This window comes from Cyanistes caeruleus, chromosome 2 (genome assembly GCF_971803275.1).
Source record: "Cyanistes caeruleus chromosome 2, bCyaCae1.hap1.1, whole genome shotgun sequence".
Taxonomy (NCBI): Eukaryota; Metazoa; Chordata; class Aves; order Passeriformes; family Paridae; genus Cyanistes; species Cyanistes caeruleus.
The window spans coordinates 41,689,261-41,709,863 of record NC_141702.1 but is presented as its reverse complement, the minus strand read 5'-3'; the positions used below and the strand labels follow the sequence as shown (position 1 = coordinate 41,709,863).

The 20,603-nt window shown below is 33.4% G+C and overlaps 1 protein-coding gene across 5 annotated transcripts in view; it reads right to left on the bottom strand.

Moving 5' to 3' along the window:
* Positions 1 to 20,603, bottom strand: part of GRIK2 (glutamate ionotropic receptor kainate type subunit 2) — a 353,896-nt gene that overhangs the window by 215,435 nt on the left and 117,858 nt on the right. For all 5 annotated transcript variants that reach the window (XM_086876642.1, XM_086876641.1, XM_086876643.1 and 2 more), the window contains 2 exons: positions 5,484 to 5,665; positions 2,010 to 2,063 (listed from right to left, as the gene is read on the bottom strand). In XM_086876642.1, coding sequence (XP_086732768.1) covers positions 2,010 to 2,063; positions 5,484 to 5,665 — 236 coding nt within the window. The remainder of the gene's footprint in view (positions 1 to 2,009; positions 2,064 to 5,483; positions 5,666 to 20,603) is intronic.

The following is a 20,603-nucleotide window of genomic DNA, read 5'->3' as shown; positions in this document are numbered from 1 at the left end:
TCAGGTAGCTTTAGGTGTAACACTTGCCTGAATCAATTTTTTTTACTGCCCAAAGCTGAAGAAGGATGCTGTACTACGGAATAATCAAATATAACACCCATTATTAACTTTGCAAAGCCCACAAAAATATAAACCACTTATCAATCACTACCCATTTTTAATTCTATAGCTAGAAATATGATATACTTTTCCATATGCAATATCTAGGATATGCAGGTTTCAAAATTCTTTTAAAATAACCTAACTTGCATCCTCTTTGCAGAGAAATAAAACATTTTATTGCAAAGGAAATGTTGGATGTAACTAGAACTATGTTACATCTTTCTCTTTGAAAGATTCTCTCAGCTTTTACTGTTCAAGATGTCAGAACCTTGAACGCGATTTTTTAATCCTAACACATTCATGTTTACACTGGAAGGTAATAAATATACACAATATTATCATGCATATATTACAAATGCACACAGGTCAGTGTATTAATGAGCCAGCACATTACATCCTGAATCAATCAAGAGGAGATTACACAGAAGACTGTTGTAAACACTGTGACTGGAAAATTTATTTGACAGTACTTTCATCATGTCAGGTAAGAAGCAATTAATATATAAAATCAACTAAATTCTGATGCTGGTTCCAGAGCTACATTGCAAAATCAAAATCTATGATATGTTTGTACACAGTAAATTGTCTCTTGATAGTTCCTATCAATGTAATACTCTTGTCTCCACAGAAAATCTAATGTTTTAATAAGTAAATAAGAACGACAGAAAATTATCTTTTTAAACAGAGCTTTAGGAGTGAAAATTCAATGCCAAAGGACAGCATAGTACTCATAGAAACAATTTTCACCAATAAAAAATAAAAATAAGAAAAATTAGAAAAAAGGCTTAAAAACATCTATAATCCATTTTTATGGAGGGAAATCTGTTTAGTGAGGGAAATCCTATTGCATGTAATCCTAAATATGTAAGTGACAGAACAATTTACCCATCTAAAATAAGCTAGGTATTTCTGCAGGATGTGCCTTTGAACTTCACAAATTATTTTGCTTACTATCCAACTAGCTATTTCGTGTAAATACTTCCCATGAACTTCTGCTTTGTGATTCTGAGGTGGACTCCTACCCTACCACAAAGGGGGGAACATCACATTTTCATAAGAACTTAAACATGGATGTGTCTTTAAACATGGGTCATTTCAAGCATGGTTTTTGTCAAGGCACATTTGTCTCATGTTTGTCTCATATTTTTTTTTTAAATAAATAATGAACTGCAATCTAATTAGACAAAACTGAGTACAAATTCAAGACAGAGAAATCTGTCTCTCTGGAGACTCTGTGGTCTCTAGAATAATATTTTACCAACTTTTAAACTCTTTCATAGTTAGGCTGTGGTGAGCAGGAAAAAGAATACATGTGTTTTTTTCTGAGAGCATTCACATTTTAAATGTTTATTTATTGCAAATGATAAATCCAAGCATGATCAAATTCCTTCTAAGTTACATTTACAGTGGACACCAAAGAATATTGCATAATTCATGTGCCTAAAAAACTCATACAAATTGTTAAATAAAATGCTGCTAAGATTCACACCAAATTATTCATGAATCATATGACAGAGAAGAACTACTTTGTAAAATGTTGGATTAAAAATATGGAACATATGAGTAAATTTTAAAATGTCTTAAACTTCCCATACAAACAGCTAAAAGACAAAAAGGACAAAACATAAAATAAACAATGAATTATGAATCATACATCTAACCCTTCTTGACAGTTAAAAGCTGCAGTGCTACAGCCAGATGCTTTTTTCAGGTCTATCAGTTTCCAGGGCTCACAGTTGAACAATAATTAAACCATCCTGATGAGTTTTCACTGAAAGTAAGGAAACTCAGCAAAGAAAAGCTCACATCCCATTCCAGAGTGACCTTTTCCACTATGTTAAGTAATATAATTAGGAAAGTAACATCTTTGTAGGATGTCATCACTACATTTTTCACAAGCCACTTACCAGTGTGGTAAAGATATAGTGATAGTATTCTGTCATCATCCCCATAGCTAAAGCCTTGAAAAAAATAAACAAAAGATTAATGTTTCTGAGACCACATAATACATTTTTATCACACTCACATGGCAAATGAAACGCTTGCAAAAGAGCACTACTAAGATCAGACTATAGGGTTGGAATTATGCTAAAATTAGGTCAAGCGAGTCATTTCTTAGCAGTTAGAGAAGATTACTGACTATTAAAGGAATTTATGAACCAGATCTTCTGATAGAAAGAATATTATTAGACTGTTTAGTGCAGTAAATGTGAAAGAGCCTTGTATTTCTACATGCTAATGGATACATTAAGTTACAACACATAATTTGAGTCGACAATATTTTCATTCATTATTGAACCCTTCCTTTATAATAAATTACCTACTAGGATTTTTTTTTCTATTTTGATGAACAATACTATGCATTCAAAAGAAGGACCCAAACTTATATTATAGATGTACACATTTTTCCAACCATGGAAGAAAATGCTCTTGAGTCAAATTTTGAATAGCAAGAGAGATACTACTTAAATAAAAATGAACAAATATTCATAGAATTACTTTATAAATTCAGGTATCTCTCAAGTGCCTTCATCGCTCTTACTAGTTATGTAATACCAAATAGTTTTTGATAAACTGTGCATTTTAAGAGTTCATGCATTCCTCTCAACTGCATAAAAAAATATTTGTAGGTAAAAAACTATGTTTCATCGTTTTTACTCATTAAGGGCATTTTCTCCTGAAAAGCACGTATCCTGACACTCTGCACAAAAGTTGCCTTAGTATTTTCTTCCTTTCCAGGAGCTATCAAAGGAGTTCTTTGCCAAGTTGCTACCAGATGGACTCCTTAAAGACACTGAATGCCACAATTATACTACTGTGACAATGCCAGAATTTGTATTAAAAAGAATTGTCAGCATTCTGAAGGCTGTGGGAGCCTTTTCACTTGTAACACGCTCTGAAAAATGATGAAATGAATAGTCTATATGATCTTTTCCAAAGAAAAAAATCTAAAATTAATTCAAATATCAGTGGTAAATCTGATTTTACAACATGTTAAACAAGATTTTGAAAAAAAGACCCATACTGTTTTTCCAAAGAATGCGTATACTTGTGTACTTAGAATTCTACAACAGGATTTAGAACTACGGTATAGTGTTCCAGTAGCAGTTAAATTGTCTTAAACACAAGTAAACCACATTAAAAAACTTCATTAGGAACTCTACAACTACATACATTCTTAGCTTTTATAAGAACTTACTTTTTTTAATAAAACAGAATTATCTTCCTCTATATATGTAACACATTTTCAGTCACCATATCATAACTGCTTCTAATCAAGTCTTTCATACTCCAAAGGATTCCTACAGAACATCCTACGCATGTTCCTTATTCTGCTATGCGATGATGATGTCTGTTTTTCAGGTCCTCCTTCTTTCACCTTCTCACTTCTCTAAAGATCTCACTTCTTTTTCCACTTCAAACATTGTAATTTCTCTGTTCTCACTATTACAATGCTTCCCTAATCTTTTAAATTATGTACGGTTTCCCTGGTTGCCTGGTGATGTAGATAACAATGAAATTTACCTTAATTTAAGTATGTTTGTCTGATTGAGGGCATTTCTTTTTTCACTTTTCATTATGTATTTTTGGACAGTAAAGAGTAGTTGCTGTTTCACTAGGTTCTTAAGGTACTTCGCTTTCTTTATATTTTATCTTGTGTTGTGTTCCACCAGCTTCACTGTTAACCTTTCCAATAGTCATCTCAAACGAAACTCCTTGTCATGTGTCCCACAATTCATTCCTCCATTATTAGGAAAAGAAATCTGATAATTCAGTAATTCAGAAATGGATATATAAAGTGGGGTTTTTTTTAATAATCACTTATAAACACTATATATGGAATATTAGCATTAAAGAAGAAATATATTCTCAACACCCTTTGTGTCAATTTTGACAGCAAGTGCTCACATTCAGCTTAAAAACTACAAATTTTGGGTATATTTAAAGCATTTCAGTATAGGACTTGAATGGAAAAGTAAAAATCTACAGAATCTGCATAAATACCTAAACATTCATGTAAGAATTTTTTCTATATCTTCACTCTGTAATCTTTAGGATGAGCAGTGTACTTTGATTAAACAGTTCACAATTTGATTTAAAAAAGCTGAATGCTCACTCTTGGGTCCTGGGACATGATTAAAGATACAATGCTTTTAATATTGTTCCCATTTCCCTCTATTCATACATTTTTCACAGTGTTGTATACTGTGAAATAAAACATAACACCTTTGGAGTTTAAGTTTTCACCTAAAAACTTCTAGGTACTGTATAAGTAATGTATCTTGATGGAGTTTTTAGTATTTCAGCTTGATATTGACATCAACACATTTTTCATCTGCATTGTTTAGATTTTAAATATTTAAAATAATTAAATTGAAATTCAATGATTTGCCCTAAACAACTAGAATAACTAGGCTGGCTTATATTTAGAAAAAAAACCACCAGCAGAGGTTTAAAATTTCTAGGAACTAATAAAAGTTTTTCAATCAATGAACAATTAAGTAAAGAAATTATATTATATATGTAGTCTTACATGTAGTGATTTTAATTATACCCACACTAATACCTGCAAGTACCTCTGATGAGATGCGTATTTCCAACTCTTAAATACATTTTGTTTTCAATTTAGACCCTACAGTTTTCTAGCAAACATAACATAAACATGAATTAAAGTTACTAAAAGCTATGCATTAGAAGTGTAGAATACTGTTTCAGTTTAGGTAGTCTTCCTATTCTCTTTATTGGAAGTCATAAATTTAAAAAAGCTGTAGGGAAGATGGTCTCTGAGCCAGTTAAGTGTTTTGAATTCTACTGTATCTCATCCACTCCTCTCACATCAACCCAAATGTACTTGGCTGTTTTGCAGTTCCATTATTAGTGCAAAGAGAATATGGCTCTAAAATACCAATTCTGTCTTCTCAATAGAAGACATGAATGTGGTCTGTTGGTAACATGCTGTTCAAGTATCACTGTCTGATTAGGAACACACATCTTAAATGCATCAAATAAAACAAATATATAAATAAATAAATACATACATACATAAAGATTTGGTATATAAAATAATATTAAGCAAACATTTAAAACCATGCTTAAAGCATCAACTCAAAGTACCAGTTCTTCATAGTTGAAAGACTAATATACCTTCATGTTCCTCCTGAACATAAATTTAATTAAACTCTTTATAAAAGCATAATTAAAGCACCTAGCATTTGTGTAACCATTAAAATCACCTCTGAAAGCCTTGGCTGATTTTTAGTTAGGCCTCAGTAAAACTGACGTACAATTTCCCTGCTTGTTAAATACCATTAGGTCTGGATAATACTTTTATTTACTAGGGATGAAAAAGATTAAGACATCTAAAGCAAAATGAGGATTACCTGCTTCAAGATGCCTGCTGCCATTTCATGGCTGCAGTCAAAGATTACATGGAATTCTTTGCCTCTTTTCATCTCCTTTAGCAATGGCTTTGCATCTTTTGTGTCAGCTGGTAACTGGCGGATTTTTAGTCTTAGGTTGTATCGTGACGGAGCCTTGATGAGCTCTTGTAATCGAATGAGACCTTAAAGAAAACAGGATTGGGGAGAAAAGAAAACTATCAAAACAAGAACCTGAACTGCTGGCAGGAGAACATACTATAAGCATTCACATTTTCCTGATTTTTTTTTCCCTTTTCAGTTGGTTGGAACCGATACACAAAAATGTTATTAAAAAGAAAAGTTAAGTATCTGTACTCACAACACTTTAGCACAAGTTTATTTTCTCTTAATATTAATGGAGAGTAAGCAGCCTCACTTAGGATTACCTTAAGATAGACAAATCTTCCTCTAGCATTATTGTGCAACTATGACATTCCTCTTCGGAGAACATGTTACCCTAATTTAATTAAAGCCATATCCCAGACTAATAGTTTTTAATCAGACTAGGCAGTCTCCAAAATAATAAATCAAGTTTGCATACAAAGTTGTGAATCATTTCAGCACTGTAGGACACTCTTACATGAATCTGTTCTCATATTTCTGTACTGAACAACTTTTCAAGAACAACAAGAGACAAAAGTAGCTTTACACTATTATGCCAGCTTTGAAATTAAAACCCCTCCAGAAAAAAGCTTACTATGATTGTGGAAGTGACTTTGAAATTAATTTGATTGCATGAAACATTACAGTGATTCATGATGTTCGAGTTTTCTGTACAAGTACTGAGTATTTTTATTATATCAAATGTCAAAGGGAAGACTGACTGTTCTTTCTTGACTGCAAACTTCTTTAAAAGCATTCTTTACTCGAAAGGGCAGAGTCCCTAATATGCATGTTTTATGCATATTTTCAGATGTCACACAAATCAGCTTCCTAACACCTTTGGAGATGGAATGGGCAGTTAAGATGGAAGGAACTTTGAAATGGATAGAAAGAAGTGGAAAAGGGATTGTTGTTTTTTTTCTGCAGCAAGTTTAAACTACAAAATTTTGGTAAACAAATGTAAGAAACTACAAATTGACAGGTGCCTTGATCTATCCCCATTGTTTCCACCAAAACAATACAGTTTTGGTCTTTAACTGTAAGTCCAAGGTTTCTTAGAGAATGGCAAGAAGTGTTTTCCTGCCTACAGGAGTTTCTGAAGTAAATGTTTTCCAATACCTTAATGAATTAAATATATATCTTAATTTGTTTGAGAATCACAGACTATTCTGAGTTGGAAGGAACCCACAAAGACCACCAAGTCCTACTCTTAATTGAATGGCCCATACAGGGGTTGAACCCACAACCTTGGTGCTATTAGCTCCATGCTTTAACTACGATAACCTCAAGAAACAGCTGTGGGTGAAACCCAAGAATTCTAAAACTTCCAAGCTTTGTTCTGTTCCAGAGCATTACCCAAGAACATCAGTCCTTAAAGGTTCTAACTGGGTTGTTCAAGAATTTAAAAAAAAAAAAATTGTAGTCTTCATAAATCTTATCACTATTGGGCTACCTCAGAAAACGAAAAACTCCTACCAGAATTTGAAATAGAAGATTTACAGATGCAGGAACTAGAGAAATTAAAGACTGAGGAGGAGGATGCTATGACAGTGTCTGCCTTCTGGGTTACCTATGTATCTGATAGAGAGGTGATGAGCAATAAGCAAAGTACCACATTGGAAGGCAGTACAAAAGGTAGAAAGCTACCACAGAAACCTGAGCATGAGAATATGGGGAAAAAAACCTGTGAATCTCTTCAGTGCACTGACTGGACCTCAGGGCTGGGCCAGTACAGATGAGCAGGCAAGCACATGAAGAAGTATTTATGCCTTCAATAACTGTCAATTACAATAGTAACCAGTGAGACTGATCAAAATATATTTTAAGATAAATTAAATCTGTAGTATAAGCAAATTTCAGAGTTTTCAAAGGTATGGTTCTTTCTCCTGTCTTCATCAATGTGAAATAAAAAGCGACCTTAAACTTTGAATGTGTAGTATTGTTCATAGCTGCTACATGTAGCAAAATATTTAATTTTAGTAATAGTTACAGTGAGTACATACTTCCATTTTTAAGATTTTAACATATATATTTCACCATGTTTCCAGCCACCAGCATTTGTGAAGTTGAGACGGATCATGGCGGGGAACAAAATATGTTCCAGTCTACTAAATGACTCACTTCAGTGGTCCACTTGGCCACCCACTATAAGGAATAAATTCTTCACTTGCATATGTTCAACAGCCTCCAGCTTGCTGGGCACTCAACAGGACGATTTTGGAAAACAAAACACTTGCATGGGAGTGAAGACAAGCAACTCTGAGGAGAGTGCATGCTGTGGGGTGCTACTGTGAAGGTGTGTCACAGGTGGCAAGTACCACTGCCACAGTTATCCTGCTTGCTGCAGAAAAACACCTCACAGAACAGAAAAATATCAGACAGTGCTGAACATACCTTACTCTGGTACTTTTTATTTCTCTGGTAAAACATTGAGAAGCAGAATTTCCTCATTCAGGCTTTAGTGGTAACTAGGAGCAAGTAAAGGATTTCCAGTTCTGGATCACACTTCTAAAGCTGGCTCTTTTAAATACTAATGAAAGGCTAGATGTTTCCCTTTACACTGTATGTACCATTTAGGATGTAGTACTTGTGTTTTTAAAAGTATGCAAAGAATAAATTAGTTTTACTGGGTATAAAACTCACCAAAATAATTTTCTGAAGAGGAACAGAATAATTCATCTAAAAACAAACAAACAAATAAACAAACAAACATATCACCATACACAAACAAAACCTTTTCTAAATTAAATATTGAATAGTGGGTCGTTATTTGCAACTAAATTAAATATTAAGCACTGGAAAGATATAAACCAAAAGAACAAGGTCCGGCATGTAAACTGCAGCACCTGGGTTCATCTATGGACAATAACTTCTTCCCAATGCCTGGCTTTCACTGAGCTTCTGTTCCCCTGAGCACCCTAACATCCTGGCTTCTTCAGGAGCAGTTTCTGCAATAGCAATGGCCAAAAAAGATCCAGGCAATCAGAACATTGCATGCGCACTTGAGGACTAACCTGGCAATACATGTAGGATATAAATAAATTGTGCCCCTATCTTATAGTAACAATCTGGAGTTCAATTTTTCACAGCTATCAGATATCATGTGCTAAAGGCTTTTAACAGCAAAACCAATGTCTTGGAGCAACAAAAATTGAGCTCTACCTAACGTCTCTTTAACATTTAGTCCTGAATACACAGGTGAAGTCAGACAAATTAATTGTTTGCTTTCATTTTTACCAATTTTTTTTCTATTTTTTCTCTTTCTCCATTTGAAAGATTGAGATTCCTAAGACTCAAAGATTGCTTGTTCCTACTGTGTGCAGTTTGTCTGTGGGCTTCAATTTCTGCCCTTCTATCCTTTGTACATTTCAGTCATTTTAGATCAAACAAACATATTCACATATTGACTAAGATTCTTGAGCTACTATTAATTCAAAGTATTAACATTATCATTGCTACTGTCTGACAATACAGGAAATGTCATAATAAGCTGATTATGCAGGATAGAAGTAACAAGCTGTCATGTACTGAGAAATAAAAGTTTCTCAATCAGCAAGGGACAGTTCCAAAAGGACACATATTTAGCTGAGCAGAAGAGGTATCAGAACCTCCAATGAAGGGAGGAATATAATTCAAGAACTACAAGGACTATGAAGCTAAGAACAAAGCAAGTCCTTTCTTCACCGTGATTTTGAGGAGATCTAGAATATTTTTAATCAAAGAGTTCTCTAGAATAATTTTTAAATAATTGATTTAAAATATAACATGAATTGCAGGCCTCAGATGAAAAGGCAACTTCTTATTTTATTAAAATTTACAAAATCCCAGTAGTGCAAAAAAACACCAAAAAACCAAAACAAACCCAACAAAAAAACCCCAAAGCAACCAGAATACAACCATTTGTGTGTATAAGCCCCTAAAAAAAAAAAAAAATCTATTTTACAACAGTATAGAAATAATAGCTGCATTTTGGGAATGTACTTCCTGCATTTTCTTTCACCAGGGACACCTTTTTCCTGTCCCTTTAAACTCTCAATTCCTTCTCTTAGCAGCTACTGTGATAGAGCCCTACCTCTGAATGGCTGGGAAGAGTGCGGTGTGAGTAACTCTTTTCAGAAGCTGCCATCAATTCATCGTTAAGGAGAATCCTGAAGGAGCAGTTTGTGAGCTCTCCAGCTGGCATCTTCCTCCAAAGAGATCAATCACATTACCTCCTCGACATGTTCAACTTCAACCAGTCCAGGAAGCAAGAGCCCCAAGTTTGTTTTAAAACCTGTCTCCAGCTCAGCAGCCTTGCGGGCCATTGCTATGCCACCTGGCTTGCTCATCAAACTATTTATCATTTCCATTAATGCTGCCTTTGTGCTGCACAGGAAGAATGCAGGCAAATGCACTTTGCAATAGGCTGAACACATCAACCTTTTTCTGTAAGAAAACACTAATGCTTTTTTAAAGGCTACTCCTTATCTTCCCCATATCAAAAATTTCAGAACTAATAATATACTGCTTTGTAGAGCCACCAGAAAACAGTCTCCCTATTCTTAGTAAGTTGTTTCCTCTCACACCTCTCTGTACTCCCCTCCTTCCCTGACAGCCCCCCTGCCCAGTTTTTTTGGTTATGTCTTAGAAAAATCTCACTGTGTATTGGTCTTTGAAAAGGGTATGGGTAGAAGGGAGGAGAATGCTGGTTTATTGGCATTGATAGAATATTTTGCTTCAACTGGAACAGTTAATTGCTGCAAAATGACTCACAGAGATTACCCATGAACTCTAAAATTTAGTTTTATCATCTTCAACTGAAAACAAAAACCACTTCTAGTGGAAAGTTAAAAAGAAATTTCACAACCTAGCATTGGATCTTGAACAGTGGGCTATTTTGTGCTGTAATATCTAATACAACAACACTGTTAAGAAAAGAAAAGAGGAAATAGAGAGAAATAAAAAAGACGGCTTGATGGACCTTTCATATTTATTCATATTAAGCCTTTTTTACTACACTAAGATCATTTCACTCAATTTCAGCAGTGTAAAGCATCCTTAAAATGATCACCAGTTATATTTAATCCCATTTAGATACAGTACCAATGGTGGCTTTAATAGAAAAAGTTAGAATAACCTTTTAATAGAAAAAGTTAGGAAAATAGAAATAGAAAAAGGAAAAAAAAATGTCTTTTCACTGTAAACATAATTAATGCAGCTTCTAATTAGTAGCTTTAGAGTCCAACATTTTAGTAGGGTTTTTCAAACCTGTAGTTAAAGGATTGGAGAGCAATCAGAATAGTATACGTGTATGTATGCATATATTTTACAAATCCTAATGCATTAGAGTCTGATGCCATTGACAACTTGCAATATTTAAAATGTACTATGATTAGTGGCAGTGACATGAAGAGGAGTTCAAGGATATCTAGTATGATGTTGACTTATTTTGTTGTGAAACGTGACTTCTACAAGGAAATGATAGTACTGTGTTGGTAAAAGAAAGGAAATGCATCTGGTAACTGACTTCAAAATAATTTTTGCCAAAGAAAATTCTATTTAACAAGCCCTTTGTCAAAAATATAGCTGTTCTGTTTCAAATGCCTTTAGCTGAAAATTTTAAAATTAGATTCATGAGGGCAAGCCAAGATGCAAGAGCCATCCATGATAACAGTACTATTTGCTCAAATAAATTCTAGAGGTGTATTTGTATGACATAATTTCCTTCCGGGGGAAAAAGTACAGATGTATAAAGTGAGCACAATGTCCAACAACCTATAATTATGTCCCCATCTCCATGTCAAACCATACACTATGACTACTCACCAAACTCTTCCTCAGAGATACAAAACCGCTGCTGATAAATCAGAACAACCTTAGACTATATTGGCATGTTCTATCATATCTTAAGGAATTAATTCCAAGTTCCACATTGCCCATATGTGGCCTTTTGGCTATACAAACACATTTAAAGAATTTACACTGCTGCAGTTTATGCTTTAGGAAAAAAATTATTTGATCATCAAACTGGGATTCTTGAGGAGAGGGTAAGGAAATGTTGTGGGTTTAAGTAATATAGTTCTTTTGAGCATATCATTAACTAAGTTTTAGTCACCCTGAAAAGACAGATCTGGACCACTGAGTATGAGAGGGCAAATAAAAGTTACATTATTTCCTCCTAAAAATATTTTCAAAAACTATCTTTTGGATGGTAGCTGTGCCAGTAATCAGAGAAAAAGTTTCAGTCTAGGTAGTTTTCTCCTGATATTTTTTTCCTAGACTGTGTAATAGAATAGAATCATAGAAACATTATCCAAGATCATAGAGCCCAACCTTTGACCAAAGACCACTATGCCAACTCAAGCATAGCACTAAGTACCAAATCATTTCTTTGAAAATTTCCAGGAATGGTGACTCCACTGCCTCCCTGGACAGCCTGTTCAAATTCTCAATAGCTGAGAAAAATTCCCTCTTCTAAAACATGCAAAAATAAAGGCTGAACTATATTTTTAATTACACAAATCTGTGCAGGTATATATATGCATTTGAAATACAAACCTCCCTCTTGTGAAAAATTTATAAGTGTCTAGACTAGGCCAGCAAAAAAACAACTAACCCTAACTAAAATCCCAATCCCCCTTTCTTTTAGACTAAAAAATAATTTTTAAACAATTACTTAGTACAGGAAAGCAGAAGTGTTTAAAATTATATTCATGACTAATACTGAAGTCACAATTACTAAAATACCATATCTAGAACAGACTAGCTTTAGGGTTAAAAAAAAATCACTGAACAAGAAAACCATGGATCCAGGTTTAACTCCACAGACAGTCAAGATTTCTATTCTGATACTGAGCATATCACTTAATTTTTCTGTCTTGGGTCTTAACATCAGAATGTTAAATCCATTGTACTGCTGTTTCAGTATAACCAGCTGTATAACTGAAGAGGAAGGCAATAATCAGCTTTATTGTTTTCTTTAAATATGCTAAGCAAGCACATCAGAGCATGGGTGCAAACATCTTTTATAGTTGCAAATAGCCAATCCCAGTTCAGCTTATTTCCAGTAACAATTCTTTCCTAATAAAGGCTTTGCAGTACTGCAGTGAAAAAAATCCTCTACCCCATCCCACATAGCTCCACAAAAGACAATCAATGTGCTCCTAAAGTTCAGAAAAGACCTTTGGTTCATGGAACAGCTTTGATCTTGAAGGTCACCATACCAAGATGAAGAAAACTTTTTTCATGCCACCTGAGTACTTATCAGATGCAGCATACAGAAGGTAGAAAACAAATTAAAATAACTCAGACTCCTGTCCATCCTTTCCCCACCTTTGCACCTAATATGAAAATGTAAGAAAAAATAATATATTTGAAGGAAATGCTGAAAATTAGGACAACATTCTGCCTTATTAATATATTAAATTTGCCGTCTTTTTCTAGTTCCATCTATATTTGGCATTTATATATGTCAAATAATCAGTTATGATATGCCTGATCTGAAATGTTGTCATTATTCTGTTTTCTAAACATGCTCTTTTGAACATTTTCATAAAGTTTTATCATTAATTCAGTATTATGATGATGGCAGCAATAAGAATTAATAGTCCCGAGTATTTCAAAATAATTATCATAATTGTATGAAATATGATCTCTCAAGTGGTGATCTATGAGCAGTGTAGTTTGATGAGGGTGAAGAGTGGAAAAAAAGAGGTATACTACAGTCAAAGGATAAAAAATTCTGTCAAAGATGTCAGGATCAATGATAAAAGAAGCAGTAGAACAAGTTAGCAATTCCTAGACATACAACAGAAGTATTACTATTGTATCAAACTATACAAAGCTAAATAAAAAACACTGTCTACTATAAATCAAAATGGACTTAGCTTGAAAAGACACATAAATGAACATCCTCAGATGTAATTTACACCAGCTTAGCACATTTATTCTTGGAAACAAAAGCACTATCATTTTTGCTTGAAAAAAAGGAATTACTAAGAGTGCAAGAGAAGGAAACTCTGTAACTGAAGGTTAAATTAATTAATTGAAATTAATTAAGACAGTAATATTTGACCTTAGAGTGACACAGAGGAATTCACACAGGGACAGACATCACAAGTATATTTCACAGTGTTCTTCCAACTGGCGGACAAAATATAAGAGCAAAACTGTACTTCAGTTTGGATAAATCTTAAAATGTATGTCCCATACAAGAATGTGGATCTGATCTTGTCTCAGTTTTCCTCTTTTCATTTTTCACTTATTTTTCCTATTACATATTTCTATATTTGGACATAATAAAAAAATTTCCAGTATTTATGAAAGAAATAATTATTTTGATCAGAAGTTCCCAAGGCAATTTTCTGTAAGATTTAAATTAAGTTTATTCAAACCCACAAAAGCAAAAAAATTTAAAGCACTATTTGAAATATGTTCATTGTTATACCTTCTGGAAATATTACCTCCACTTCTCTTCCTTAGGCTTATAGAAAAATACTATAAAATACCTTGTGGATTTTTAAAATTTTTTTTTAAAATTTTTAAATTTTTTTTAAAATTTTTTTTTTAATCCATAATTTGTTTTTGTAATACTGAGTCTTGTTGCAGTAAGTCCAAATACAATTTTTGGCCAAAATATGGTTGAGAGCTGTAGCAACATGTTTTCCTGAAAGATGGGCTAGAATCATGCATTTTTTATCTTGTTAACATTTACTTTGCTTTTCAAAAAATTAATTAAAATCTACATAGAATTATTTTCAAAGAACAATTACAGGCCCATTTACTAGAAAAGAATAACAGGATTTAAGCATTTTTCTGCAGACAACTAGCTAAAGTAATTGCTAACAGCTGCATAAAGACCGAAACTGTTTGAAAATGAAATTTTAACTTCACAACTTTCTCCATACTACTGATATATTCATATAACACTAGAAAAATATTTTTGAGCTTTACAGAATAAATGTGCAATATCTGTCTTAGTAGAGGAATACACCAACCTGCTACATCCAAATACCACAACTGAGTTTAGCACATAACTACTAATTGACTTTTCACTTGAAACTACTGTGAACAGCTCTTGAAGCACTCTGTATTTAAAAGACACTATGGAATATGTAATCATTCAGGACAGTATTTCTTCATTGTCCAAATTATTAGTCCTATTAATTATAATAATTCTACCAAATTAGAATTTATTAAAGAAGGCTTAAGAGTCTACTGTCTTCAATAAGAATACTCAATAAAAGTGTTACAAATGCTGTAACCTCTCTGAGCAGGTGCCTGAAAAGATGTGGAACAGAGCCACTTGCCATGCCAGCTTATATGCATGGGAAGCTTCATGCTTTGATCACATTGGCAAATACAACCCTCCCTTAGATTCTCATTTCATTCATTCCACTAAAGCAACACAGAATAACTATTAATTGATAATACACCAATTAGAAATGAACAAGCATATCTCCATTAAACATTCTGCGCTAAGCTATACCACCCCAATCTCTATCTTTGATATGATTTATACACAAATTCCTTTATTTGCAGGAAAGGTATGCACCTAGCCCTTCATAAGCAACCAGTAGTCTGAACCCTGCATCTGCTTCATAGAACCAGAATAAATGCTAGCTAAAACTTCACAAGTCAAAACATTATAAATATACAAAAGCAAACACAGATGCAGTTCTCATCATGTACACTGTATAAATATAAATCAAATTTGAGAAATCAGTATCAATGACAGTGGAGTAACTTAATATTAATACATAATTTAATATAATATTATATATATATATATATATATATATATATATATATAAAATAGATAATTTGATAAGACATTAGTCAGCATCAGTGGTAATTAATAGTCCTGATAGAGACCTCTGAACCTCTGAAGGTCACCCTTACCTGTCTTTTCTATTCTGTCTAGGAAGATCAGTATGAAAACATTGATGTTGAAAAAAATTAAAGACTAAAAATTAATAATAAAAAAACCCCAAAACAACCAACACCACCCAGAAAAAACACCAACAAACCACCAAACTCATGAGGTGGATTTCCCATAGCTTTTCAAGGACACCTGTTATTTTGTTCTAACCTAAATATTACTAGCTGAATCCTTTCTGCTACAGTTTAAACATGTGTCTAACTATTCTCTAACATAAAGGATAGTTTATCTGTTTCCTTGTGCAAGACTTTTTTGTCTACTTCCCCTACAGAAAAGTAACACTCTTGGAGTCTTCTCCTCGCAGGTCATATTTTCCTTAACCTCTGATCTCAAGAACTCTCATCTTTTTTGAGATACGCTGCAAATAGCAATGTAATAAAATGTAACACTGTTTTTTTATGCAGATGAAATTTTAATTACCTAGGAATTTCTTACACATGGAATTTCAGATCAGACACCTGAGTTCAGTGCTGTTTTCTTTCTCATAATGCTATTGTTGGCTTATCCACAATGTCTTGTGCTTGAGAGAACTACTAAAGCACTTTAACACAAATTATATTTTCTAAAGTATTAGAACTTCTGAGATTGCCACCCACATAAGTAATTTATATGCTCTCCACACCAGAAAACTAACCTTGCAAGTCTATCTTTTCAGTAAGATGCAACCAATCTATTTACATTTATTACTCTTTGTTTGCATCCATTTGACACTTTGCATTAAGTACCTATGGTTCTAATTTTCATATATGAATGTCAACCTGAACAGTTTGGCTTTCTTAACTCAATATGTATCACATCAACTTGTTTTTTTTTTCCTTGACCTCAAGGCACACTTACCTAGCAAAGAAGGAAATTTTACATTATTTGCTTTTCATAAGGGAAACCTCACAGTTTCAGCCAACTTAAGACTTTGAGACTTTTTTAGTGCTTACAAGTAAGCTGGGTTCTTTTTCCCAGAAATAGAAATTCAGTTTACTGGTCTATTTAAAACAACAACAACCAAAACAAAACAAAAAAAAGCAACAACAACAAAAACCCCAACCCAAACAACCAACCAAAAAACCGAAACAAAACAAAGCAAAACAAAAATCTCCAAACCAACAATGACAAAAACAAACTGAAACCAACAAAACAAAACCCAACTAACAAATTCATACTACAACCTCACTTTATTCTGCCCAGTTTTAAGCAGGTTCCAAGTTAGGAAGGAAGTTGTTTGGAATAGGTAGATGATTTAGATGTCAATTAAACATAAGGAACCAGGATAAGTGCACTTCAAAATCTGGACAAATATCAAAGTTGGGATGAACCTGAGCTTGCCTACCTTACCCAAACTTCTCAGACTTTGTTTACCATCAATATGTTCTCAATGGTAATTATTAAGATCACCTCATTTTAAGGTTTTTCAGAAGTCACGCGCTCCAGTGATTTGAAAACTTAGGTTCCTTTATAATTTTGCTTCCCTTTAACCAAGTTTGGTATTATTTACTCTTCATTTTAGAATCCAACTAACTCTATTGGGAGAAATTACAGTTTTAACAATATTCACTTAATCACCACAGAATCATAGAATACTCTTGGAAGAGACCCACAAGGATCATTGAAGTCCAACTCCCTGCCCTAGACAGTAGAACCCTAAAAATCTCACCAATTTCTTAAATTCTGTTTAGTACATTAGCACATTCCTAATTATAAACCATTATTTTTCATTCCCAAGCATCAAGTCAGTATCATAAATATCACAAGTCTTTTCAGTATGAAAAAAGTCAACATATATTATAACTTCTTTCTAAGATTGTTTTAACAGTTGTGTCCTTCCATACTCCTTTTCCCAGTGAACACCTAGTTTGAGATATTTGTTGATATTAAAACACTGCCTAGTGGTTAATTTTGTTGGATGATTCTAGAAGGATGGGAAGCAAAAGCCTTGTCTGCTCAATTTAATGGCTTAGTGATTGTTTTGAAACTTGGTCCACAGCAATACAAATCACAATCATAACACTTTTATGCTTTCTTTCATCTGCTCCCAGCAAATATTTCCTACTGTACTGTGGACTGAGCACCCCAGATTATCTGTAAAAAAAAATTTCATCTTTTTTCTGCCTGTCATCTATCTTTGAACAAACTTTGTCTTTCAAAAATACCAAAATTTCAAAACTGGAATGTATTCTACTTCATGCCAGCCATGGCAGTTTATATGTTTTTGTTATAGATCACCAAAATTCAAGTCTTGTCTTCTAAATTCAGGTGAAATGCACTGGCATCATACCAATTTCAAACTTTCAAATACAGCATTCTCAACTCTCATTCCTTCTCTCAGAACAGACCATTGTTATATAGATGTTTACAAAGGAGAGCAACTTTTCACATAAATTGAAACATTGTTTAATTAATTTATCTAAAAGCAGAGACAACCAGGCCTTTTCAGACCAACTCATTTCTTTGTCTCCTCAGTTGCCAGTTGTCTCAAGCCTCTTAAGTACTTTTTCTCATCTTTATAGTGCACTGTGCATATTCTCCTTAAAGAGAAATTTTGTCCCTAGCCAAAATTTACTTTGAATCACCTAGAAGCTTTTTCTCCTTAATCCTTTAACAATATTGACCACCTGCCATCATCCCAAATCCATGTCACCCACAAGATATTTAATTTCCCTCAGTTTAAAATTATATTAACCGAAAAAGTAGCTGTCCTTCAGCAATCGTAGTACAAGGTAAATGAAAAAACCCCAGCCATAAAAAAAACACAAGATATAAGTTATCTGGAAATAAGATAATATTTCTTATTTAGGAAAAGAGAATAGAATAATTCAGTTGGAAGGGACATGCATCCATCATCTTGTCCAAATACCTGACAATTTCAGCGCTGAACAAGTTAAAGCAAGTTGAAGTCTTAAACACAGACACGCTTGGGGACATCAACCACCTCTCTAGGAAGCCTGTTACAGTATTTGTATCAAGTAGTCAAGTATCTTAATAATATTTTTAAATTGTGGGGGGCAGAACTGCACACAAAACCAAGGTGAGGTCAAAATAACACCAAATACAGTGGGAATTAGGTAATAGCAATTTTAATACTGGTCCCAAGAAAGAAATTGCTATTTTATTGCGAATCAATGCGACCTGCAGACTAAAGTGAATATATCAACAAAATGACATCTTTCAGCTTCCTTCATTTTAGTTAAAGTACATGATTCAGTACTAAAGACCAACACAAAACATTTTTATTTCTGAAATAATTTTTCAGCATTTACTTTGGCTTCTGTTCTCAGATGTAACAGATTTTTGGTGTTTATACTCATTCACTCAAGACCAAAACAAAAGTTAATTAAGAAAAAATACCCAGAACCCTGTTTATATCAACTTGCTCTGTTGATATATAAAATAATCAATATATTTATATCTATACAAGTGCCACTATAATTAAAAAGCCCATCACATAACTATTCATGTAATTTTTTCCTTTTTTTTAATTGTCTGAGATTCACAAACTTATTTACAGTTTGTCTACTCTGTTTTTTTAGCTCAGAGATTAGAATATGTACTTGAAATTAGGTTACTGTTTTGAGACCAATTAAATCCATTAGGACATACAGCTGACAAACATATTGTCGTTTTTCCACTTTTCCTTCTTTAAGACAATTGACTGTATCAAATCTGTAAATCTGAAAGGACTTAATTAGTGTCCAGGGACAGTTTAGTGGAATTTAATGAGCAAAGAGATCATAAATTACTTTAAGATGAAAAAAAAATAAAGTAACCTGCTAGGAGGTGTTTTGGATTTGGGTTTTGGTTTTTTTGGGGTTTTTTTTGGGTAGGGATTTCTGAAGTTTTGTTTGTTTCTGTATTTGTTTTTTAACATGAAATCCTAGTTAAAAGGAATATGCTTTTCCATTTAAAATTATCAAAGTAAGCAATATTTATCTTTTTTAACAAGAAATGTATTTTAGAGCCCCATTACATTTTTGTTTTTACCTATAGAACAGGTGGGCTATATTAAAAAAAAACTCTTGAGAGATAGGGGGAAAAGGAAACCAAATCATAGAAGGAATCAGAAAGCAGCTATTATTTAATACAAAGAAAAAATTAAAATAATGAAAGGGAGTTTCAGAATTATTAAAACTGTGATCCACAAAAAAAGGACTCATACATTTCTAATTCTCTGAAAGAAAAAATTCACTTAGTGCCACAATACCTAATCCATATACTAGCAGGGCAGAGGCTTTATTAATATATTAAAACCTTTGTCCATTCTATGTTCATTTTTATTTCTGTTTATTTATTTATTGTTTATTTCTGTTACCATACTCCCAATGTAAAAACTGCATCTCTTCTTATAGAGTCAAGGTAGAATTAACCTTTCTAGTTTATTCATCTACTTCAACTTATTTCTACAGTCTTGTGCCTTCCTTATTATACTGTACCCAACCTGATCTTTGCTCACTACACTGTTACTGATCATGTCCCTCTAGAAGCTTCTCTGTACCTATTTCAGCATGACACAACCTTTATTTTCTCCTGTGGCAAGCTACCTTGCATTCCTCATTACAGACTCCTGAACACAAGGCAGGTCTGATCAGCACAGAACAAACCAGTATTTGGAGGCTCAGTCTGACATGAAGAACAATAGCTGGACTGCACAGATTCATCTTCTCTTAGTCACTTCTGCATCATAAAGTATAGGACAGGGTCTAGTTGCTACCCATAGTGCATTAAAAACAACTTATGCCTTTTCTCAAATTAGAAGTAAGATGTACAGCTATTCCTTCTCAGAGAATATAGGGAGAACACTCCAATGAGGGAGACAACAAACTGAAATTACTGTTCTTAGCAATAATCTCTTTGATTGTTACAAAGGGAGACTGGGATTCCAGATTTTCTCTCTTATTTTGAACTGATCTCTAAACAAGCATTGACTTCCCCTGTACCACCTTCATACCACCCAATCTCAAATCAAATTAGATACAGACCAAATACAAATATCTATTTTATACATCTTATAGAATCATAAAATAGTTTGGGTTGGAAGGAACCTTAATCATCTAGTTACAATCCCATCCTCA